The 9,579-nt window shown below is 31.9% G+C and overlaps 1 protein-coding gene across 1 annotated transcript; it reads left to right on the forward strand.

Moving 5' to 3' along the window:
* Positions 1–3,190: 3,190 nt before the first annotated feature.
* irp2 (immune-related protein 2) lies at positions 3,191–8,351 on the forward strand. The gene is given in 5 exon segments (NM_001312382.1): positions 3,191–3,249; positions 3,766–3,927; positions 4,267–4,434; positions 7,773–7,873; positions 8,179–8,351. Coding segments are annotated over 4 exon segments (504 nt in total). The 5' UTR covers positions 3,191–3,249; the 3' UTR covers positions 8,252–8,351.
* Positions 8,352–9,579: the final 1,228 nt, after the last annotated feature.

A 9,579-nucleotide genomic window follows, 5' to 3' on the forward strand; every position in this document is an offset into this window, starting at 1 on the left:
TTCCTCGTACGCTGTATTTCATCATTCTCTAATATTGGTGTAACTTTTAACTGAATTATTTTTTTATGGATAAGTTACTGCTTGACAGCGATTTATCTGATGTTAAGTGGTGATTTGGCCTAAAGATTACCTACTACAAAATATTAGTAAATACCTCCTTATTCATTTCTATTCAAGTACCAGCGTCACATTTGTACAGAAAAACTGACGCTAACAAAAAGGATGGATACCTGCCGTATATCTGAACGTTCGATGGTAGAATCATTTCATGTGAGTCCTGTGCACACTTCCCAAAATGTAACATGTTTTTCTCGTCATTATTATGTTAAAAAATCTTAATGATATGTTATGGATAGATGTCCAGAAATAAAACAGCTCTACGTTCCATAATGGAAGTGACTTTACACTTTGTATCTTTCGTTCCTATTGAAAGCATAAATAAAAGAATAAACAGAGGCACACGAAAATCCATGCATGGCAGCCATTGCGATATTGATTTTATAAGTTTTTTTTTAATTAGAGTTAAAGTGAAGTGATGTTAAAATAAGTCACTTATATTTTGAAATTAACGAGTTTTTGAGTAAATTGTATTTTTTTAAAATTGTATTCTATACCCGTATGATAGAACATTTGTAAACATATTTTTGTTCGTTCGCTAAACGATTTTCCTCAAGGGATTTATTTACCGTATCACTATTTACATCTAGTAATTTCCCAGTTAAAGTATTTACATTATATAGCCTTGTGAGCTAATTGATATAAAGACTTCTCTGTCATTTTTACTAAAAAAATGTGAGACAACAATATTACATTTTAGAATCCATTTTCAGGTTTGAAATTAACATTGTTTTTGAGACCAAAATCCCCTTTTATTATCTCCCTATTGTTATCTCTGTTTTTTTAAAAGATAATGACAGGGATGTCGATATGTTTTATACGGTGATCACAGATATCAACGGTAAATTCAGAAAAAGGTCATAATAATTTGTTATTGTGTTGTTTTCTTTGCGTCACTTTAAGTAGGCATGCAAACCGCAAAAAATACTAGATGACTATTCCCTCTGAATGAATAAACCTTTGTTATTGTTTATTGTTTTCCTGCATCTCACACATTCATCCGAACCTTAAGCAGTTTTCCTTCAAAGGGTTTTTCTTAGTTATTTGTAACGTACCAGTTTCTTACCACAATTGTGAAGCGATTCCGTGGGTTTACACTTGAACACTCACATAAAAGAATAATGTCATCCCACTTATTCTGTTTAAAGATAACAAAGATAGCGATATGTTTGTACTAGTGACTGGTGTTTCATCAATGGAAATCTACCTAAGTAAATGATAAAATAGTCGCAAACCTTTTTGTTCAGGGATGTACCGCAATATCCTTACTCATACAATTCGTTCCCTTACTTCTTAATGGTAAAAAAAGAAATATGCAAAAGGTGAAACTGTACCCCAGATTATATTTATGTAATATTTTTTTATGGAAACCCACGGTAAGACATGACTTTGTCCTTATTATAATTATAAATAGAGTAACGCAACACACGATTCAGGAAAAAGAAAACCGGGTTTGCGACCTTCCTTGAACTTAATTCTCGTTGAACAGCGAACTGGCATTTCAATATTCAAACTTTTAGGCTGCTCGTGGTGATCGAACGCATGTCTACGGAAATATGTGCCGGGTGGTCCTACTGCGGGTAGAACTGCAACGCTTTTTCCCAAATGTGTCCCGCGTAGCGTTTCTTACTACACTGCGAGCCGTAATAAAGTTTGGATAGTACTGTACTAGTAGTTTATGTCAAAAGTCCGGACCAGGAAAGGGCAGCGCTAACTAAATACCAGGATCATAAATAACAATTGAAGGTGGAGCATATCATAACATACTGTCCAAATGCCGACCATAATTCAGATTATTAAAAAAGAAAATAATTCTTTAGTAACTAAAGCCGCATGACAACTACCCGGCTAATGTCTACCTAAATAAAATTTCTATGCAATAGTTAATGCTTAAGTATTCAAAGTTTATAATATATATACGTATATTGATAACATAATGTTGTGTTGTGTTATACAGCGTATTTGTGACCCGGCTGCATAAATTAACCCTGCAATTAGCAGATAAAACAAATCTGTACTCGGGTATTCCCTACGTTAACGCAATTGCAATGCTTAATAATTAATTCAGTGATTAATAAAAACGATATGGCTATTGGAACCAGAACTATAATGTGTTCTATCAGATTATGTTCTATATGTATGCCAAATTTCATAGAGATCCGTTCAGCGGGTCTGGAGTTACCTTCTAACAAACATCCATCCATCTAAACATTCGCATTTATAATATAAGTGAGATATTAGTAAGAAGTATGATTACACTGTGCTAAAAAGTATAGCTTACATTCATATAGAAGGTACTTAAAAATGTTGTGAACAAAGAATTTCAAACTATAACTGTAGAAAATTAATAGGAGTCTATGGCAGCGATACCTGACAATAGCCCGGGGTCTAAGGAAGGCGGACATAAAGAAGAAGTAACGTAACAATGGGTTTATCGAAATCGAAATTTAAAAGAAATCTAAAGTTTATATTTTTTTATCATTTACTAATGTTAGATGTCATAAATAATATTACACATTTGATAAACATATAGTCATATAGTTTAGATAATTTAATTAACATTTTTGTTAATGCTTTTTTAATAAGACACATATTCCTAGTGTAATTTAAAGTAAAAAAGTGACAAAGGTTTTGACGTCGGTCAAAGAATATTCAGGTAAATAGAGATTACATAATTGAATTAATGTTCTAAAGCAAATAATAGTTTCAGTTTAAAAGATTGTATTTTAGTGATATAAGTAATTTAAATTTATAGCATTTAAATGTTTTTAGATGTGTGAATTTAAAATAATTTTCGTTTAAGTACTATTTATAATATAAATAAGTTAAAGTTGATTATAAACATTAACATATGTCACTATTTTTGTTCGAATTAGTTTTATCGACGAGTTATTTAATTTTTTAATGCAATTTAATATAAAAGATGAAAATAATAAAATAATTGATTGACTAGATTTGTAGTTGGAACATATGGCCTGTCTGTGATCAATTAATCTTAGGTTATCCGCCCTTCCCCGCAGAGAGTTGGTCAATATATAGTCTGAAAGTTGCGAGGTCGCGATATTCGCTTACATTCGTTCCGCGGACACACAACTTGCGCCTTGCAGTTACAGAAAAAAAACATTTATAAAGGTAAACAAACACATTTTGATTTAGTGAATTGTAATATTTAAAAAAAAACTTTTAAAATGTACTTAAATATTTTCAAATTATTGACACAATTTTTAATTAAAAATTTAGTGTAAATAATTTATAAAATTTACTTCCGTTGTGCTATTCAATGTTATAACTGTCACCATTCAGAACATTTCCTTGGTAGATTTTATCATTCTAATCCATTGAATCATTATAAATTGTGTATTAAGACCACCTAAGAACAGTCTCTTGAGTAATATTTGATAATTTGAATAAATGCATCGATTAAAGTTCGTGAGCGTTAGCGCAATATTCTCGTATTTTATTTGTTTTTATATGTATTACTTACATGCACTTTGTAGTAAGTGCCGAAATTTTTAGTTACATCATTCTGAATCCGGTAACATGTCACAGAACAGCGACGCAGAAAGTTAACTGAAATACAAAAAGAGACCATGACCCACTTACGTCAAAAAAAATCGTTAATTAATAGATAATTTCCATGTATTACAGATGACTTGGTTCACATACGTTGCGGTGGCTGTGGCCGTGCTGGCTTACGCTGATGGTTACTCGGTGGGCGCTCCTGAGAGTGCCTGCAAAGACATGATTCCGAGACATCCCGTGCCACCGCAAAAGACCGCAGCGCCGTACAAAATTACCACCAGCACAAAAGTAAGAGAAAACATATTTATACAAAGATGTTATTTGATATAAATAAAGTATATTTTCGAAAAAATATGAGAAAATAAAATTTAAACCTTATAATAAGTGTCACCAATTAGATCTTGCATCTAATAAAACATTACGTTGTTAATGCATTTGTATTGTTATATATTCTCATGAATAAACAAGGATCATTAATATTATTTAATAAATGTTTCTCGCCAGTGTAATTTCAGGACAATAATAAGCCTAACAATAAAACAATCAAGTATTATTGTAATAACTGACGAACACAAACACAATTGTTCTGGTAATAAGCGTGTATAGGAAGTAATTGTTTGTGATTAGGTGGTGAGGGCCGGTACTCCGATGGAGGTCACAATATCTGGAAACAAGCCGACTGACACGATGAGAGGCATCCTGCTGCAGGCGCGCAAGGGAGACGACATCGTAGGCACCTTCACCCTAGACCCCAATGACTCCTTCGCGCAGCTTCTTAACTGTGGAGCTCCCGGCGTAAGTAAAACAATGTTACGATTATTATAAATGCGAAATTTTGAAATTTGACACAGATATAGAACATAGCCTGGAATAACACATAGGCTACTAATTTTTTAATACCGCGCGGACGAAGTCGCGGACAACAGTACTATAATATTTTTAAAATAATGAATTATATTTGGTTGCTTGTTTCAATAAACAAAAAAATGACAGATTTTAAAACCTCCATGGAATACTTTTTCCTAAGGTAGCATGAAAAACGATATTTTATTTGACTATCCTTATACTCGTAAAGAAGTCGATGTGATTTATTTTTGTTAATTAAAAATACTATATTCTTTTATCAATATATTCATAAGCGTACGTTATTTATAACCGTAAGTTTCTACTGTCATAAACCTGTATAAAAACATATCGTTGTATCTATATTCTAAGCAAACGAATGGAATTGCTTCAGCTGTAGAAACCAACGGTAAAATATGTTAAAAAACAAAACAATAACAGAAGGCTTAAACGATGGGCAGCGTTGTTTACCTTGTATTTTATTCCATATTCATACCTTGGAAAGCTTTTGAAATTTTGTTTTATTTTGACCATGACCACACGCGTTTATCGCTTTGATGCCAAGCTATTAAAATATGTTTTGATTTTTAACAATATTTTTATAATTCAATACGTTCTGCGGTTCCTCTGGTATTGCTGATGTCCATGGGCGTCGTTGAACACCTCGGTGTTCCCGCTGCTCGTTTGCCCCTTGTGTTAAAAAAAATACGTTCGTGTTTTGTTATTTGTAAGCGGAAGAAAAGACATTCATATTTTAAAATTATTGCTTCTGGTTATCATTGGCTGTCAAAAAAAATCGTTACATTATCCAATGTCATTGATACATGATAAAAAAGCTACTTTCAAAAGTTCTGCGAACTTCATATAACTAAGTACTTAATGTGCCTATATTAGAAGATTTGTTTGCTACCGCGAAAACTACAAAAAATCCATTGTCGTAAGGCCTTCGCTTCGTCATTTGCGGTTTTTATAACCAAGCAACCGTTTTTTAGGCATTTGTTTAAAAATAACAAGGCAGTACGATTCTTTTGTTACCACATAGAAGTTACGCATTTACTGTTTATAAACAAAAAACTTACGGTTTAACTTCCTTACTTTCTTAATCCCTACCCCTTCTCTTAAAAGTTTACTAGAATTGCCTAATTAGTTTAAAAAAATGTACTTAAGCTCCTAAGCTATGCCATTACGATACATATTATGTTGTTATATTTAGAACTATATCTGTATATGTTGTGACTTTGTAACATAAATTAGGCATATGTTATATACAGAGGTCAACCTTTAACGTCAGTCAAGGATTAATAGAGTCATGATTCGAGTGTCTATTTGACCCCAAAACATAAAGCTGAAGGCTTTTTAATAATTAAATCGTTTTTCGTGCATTTTAATCGATTTAAATTAAACCAGATATCGATTTTATTAGGATACGAAAAAGGACAATGTTTAGAAAGAAAATTACGACAATTTTGTTCGTTTCGTTGAAGAAGGATTTAAATTGTTTTAGCTTTTGTCATATTAGATACACATAATTTGTTCCGACATAAATCTCAATATAATAAAGACCGTAAAGAAATATAGTTGAAATGTAATGAGTAAACGAACAAGCCAATGGTTAATAACTAATAATCCGATTGCTTGGTTACAAACATTAGCCGGCTAGTTACTAAAATTCTATAACGCAGCAGCAATGCAGTGAAAGGATAAAATACTATTGTGCCTAAATACAATGAATAGGTAACCAATAATTAGGTACATGAGTATTTTGAAATTTATGTTAAACCGCGATAAAACAAAATATCTATCTACCTTAATAATTAAGATAGATACCTAATTTATAGACAGTTTGTGAGTTTTCCGATCCTGTTTTTTAATAGAAATAAATAACTCGATTTAAAATATAAATACAATGTCACTATTACGATTTTAACTCACGGCCTTTAAATTGAACTTTACTTAAAACTTAACATAAAATTTTATGATAATGAAAACTTTTAAAATGACATAAATGGTTTGCGCAACGCACTGCCTACCTACGTACTATCATAAATCATTGACGGGTCTTCGATGTAACCTCTCGTACCGAACCAAAGCCCAGCCTTGAGTGTCGCAACACGCCGCTTTGCAAATCTGACATCTACCTAAATACCGAACACCGCTATTCTTTATTCATACGACGTAAAGCTTATAAAAATATGAAAACTTATTTATTGTTTTCTTTTACTTTATTTAGGTAAAAATATAAACAAATTTTCAATTCCTGTACACAATACTCCGCTTTGGTCCAAGTACTAAGTTAAAGTGCCAAAAGATTGCAAACGTTTCTGGTAAGTTTAGTAAACATGTTGAATTTTTAATGAGTTTTTAATACAAAAAAATACACAATAATAAACGTATAATATACGATTTAAACGTAATAATAATCGATAAAAAATTGTAATATCAAATATTCAAATAATGTTTTTGCAACTTTATTGCGTACAAATAATGATCCTTAATCATAGTAGCTGTTAGATAAACCTATTACATCTAATCCTTGACACAAATGACAATGTATTATGTAATGTTTGCTTAAAAAATTAATATATTAGTCAGTACCTACTAACTTCATTTAACGTGGTTTTTATATGATGTAGGTTTTGATAAAAAGAAAAAGGTTTGTCTTTGAAATTCATACTATAATAAAAACAATTAATATTCTCATGTCTGTTATTTTAACGGTTGATATTTTTCGTTTTTTAGTTTTAAAATTGTAAATACATTCGAGATATTTTAGTTTCGTTATTGAAAAGCGATAACATTAATAAAATAAATAAATTAGAAAATCATACAAGATTTAAGAGCTGTAAAAATAATCTACTTATTAAGTTGATAAACTAGGTCTGTAACAAGTATTTCTATATGATAATTGTTTCCGTTTGTCCTCTGAATTAACAAGTCATCGTTACCTTAAAAGTCGTGCATGTCTTTGGTTAACTACGTACTATATATGGACTATGTAATAGTTACATATTTCGTTAAAAAAAGTCGCACAATGCATGCAAATATTTTGTCAATCTTATCACATAGGTGTTGCATTTGTAAGGCCAAGTTGACCGTTAGGTGGCGCTGCGTTGCTCAATTCCTTACGAAATTATAACATTCTCTGCAGTTCAACTCTTTTTCAAACAATTGAATGTCGAAATGAGAAATATATGCGGTAATAGTTCGTAATTACTATAAACAATACTCAAATGTGAATCTAATACGACAAATTCTTGTAAAAATCATTAAACTTTCTCTCTTTTATTCAGAACGCCATTACTCACAAGAAGCACGACGGCAAATTGGACAAACAAACGGCCACATTCACCTGGACTCCGTCCGAAGACTTAGACGGCGAAATTAAGTTCAGGTAAAGCTTTACATCCTTTATTAATAAACAAACATACATAATAAACTAAGAAGGAAAGAATGCCTAGTTGCCTGTCGTCATAGAAGATATTTGAACAAATTTAATAGAGCTACGTGGAAGTCCTTTTTCCCCTCCGTGGAATTTATACATCAACTTCTCTTGCTGTGCGTCTTCTTCTATCGATTGCATGCAAAGCATCTGCTATTGCGGATGAGTACGGCAGCGGCCTCTTCGCTATTTCGACGAATTAAAGCTCCTTGTGATATAATTTATTTTTAATTGTTAATATTTTTTTGTTTTTACAGAGCCACGATTGCGTACAACGGTGCTGTGTTCTGGGTGGGCGTGGAGTCTGCTCCCGTCAGCATCACTCACTAATTACTATCTAGATGTAAAGTTACGTGTAATTCGTATTTAAATTATGGTGATATCTCCTTGACTGTGAAATTATTTTTTCTTAATTAAATCGTAAAAACAATAAAAATGCATTTTTATTCATCCGATAAAGATCTTGCATTTGCATTTTTAAAATTATTAATTTAATTTTTTTTCAAACAAAAATTGAGAAACAAAAATAATTCACAACAATGATCTAATTTTGATAAGAGAAAGAGGAAATATATTGTTTGTTTATTGGTATTAAAATATGCTCCCAAACTACTGAACCAATTTCAATTTTTTTCCACCGTTGGGAAGATATACTATCTTGGGGAACGTAGGCTGTTTATCATTAGATTTTTTAATTCAAAGCGGCGAAGTCGCGGGTATCGGCCGCAACTAGCAGATTCTTGCTGATAAAGAAATATTTTTTAGTCATAGCAGTTTCGAGCCTTTTTTTGTGACTGATTGCCACTGTTTGCCTTGAGGAGGCATTTACAGCTTCACCGGGCTTGAGGTGGCCGAGCGCAGATGGCACTTAGCCTAAACCTCGTTTAAGAGTAACTAAGCTCGAGGGCTCCCTCAGGAACCTCGGCTCGGGCCGTTACTTCGCTATTATTACCGGATTGGGAGGCCGCCGAGCTCTTAGGTCGCTTCGGTGGACGTTCCATAGAGTGACGGAACTCAAGGGTCCCCGAGAGGGGACCTCGGCTTGGGCTGTCACTCTGTAATATTACGACCACTTCGGAAAGCAGTTTCGAGCCTTTGCCGCCTGTGGTCTAACATTTTATAAAATTTTATATTTACTATGGATATCCACTATCGAAGCACCCGCGAACATCAAAATAAATAATTTTAATATGAATGTTTTTGCTGTGTAATTTCAGGGTTAAAGACAGAATTCAACCGTTTTTATTTGAAGTTCACTCGTGTGTTTTAAATTTAAATAAGATTATTTTTAATTAAATTAATTTTAAAACTCGTAAAATGATAAATAAAACCACTGATTTCATTTTTACAATCTTTTTATTTTCAATGTAGCACCTAGTAAATTTGTTTAGAAGATCCTCTTACAAAAACTGTTCCAAAAATTGTGGATAGTTCAGGAACCGACTTGCGACTACTTCTATAAACAAAAATTTATTACAAATATTATCAAATACTACGAAATAATAAAAAAAAACTATTGTTTATTTGAGCCTCGAGAAATTAAACCAAATATTAAACTATTTAAACTTTTAAAAATAATGAAATCGTTACACACAAATATCTTATTTATAATTAAATATAACGAATTTATTAAATAAATTAAAATATATAATGTACAT

Source organism: Papilio xuthus, unplaced genomic scaffold (assembly GCF_000836235.2).
Source record: "Papilio xuthus unplaced genomic scaffold, Pxut_1.1 DF824655.1, whole genome shotgun sequence".
Classification (NCBI taxonomy): Eukaryota; Metazoa; Arthropoda; class Insecta; order Lepidoptera; family Papilionidae; genus Papilio; species Papilio xuthus.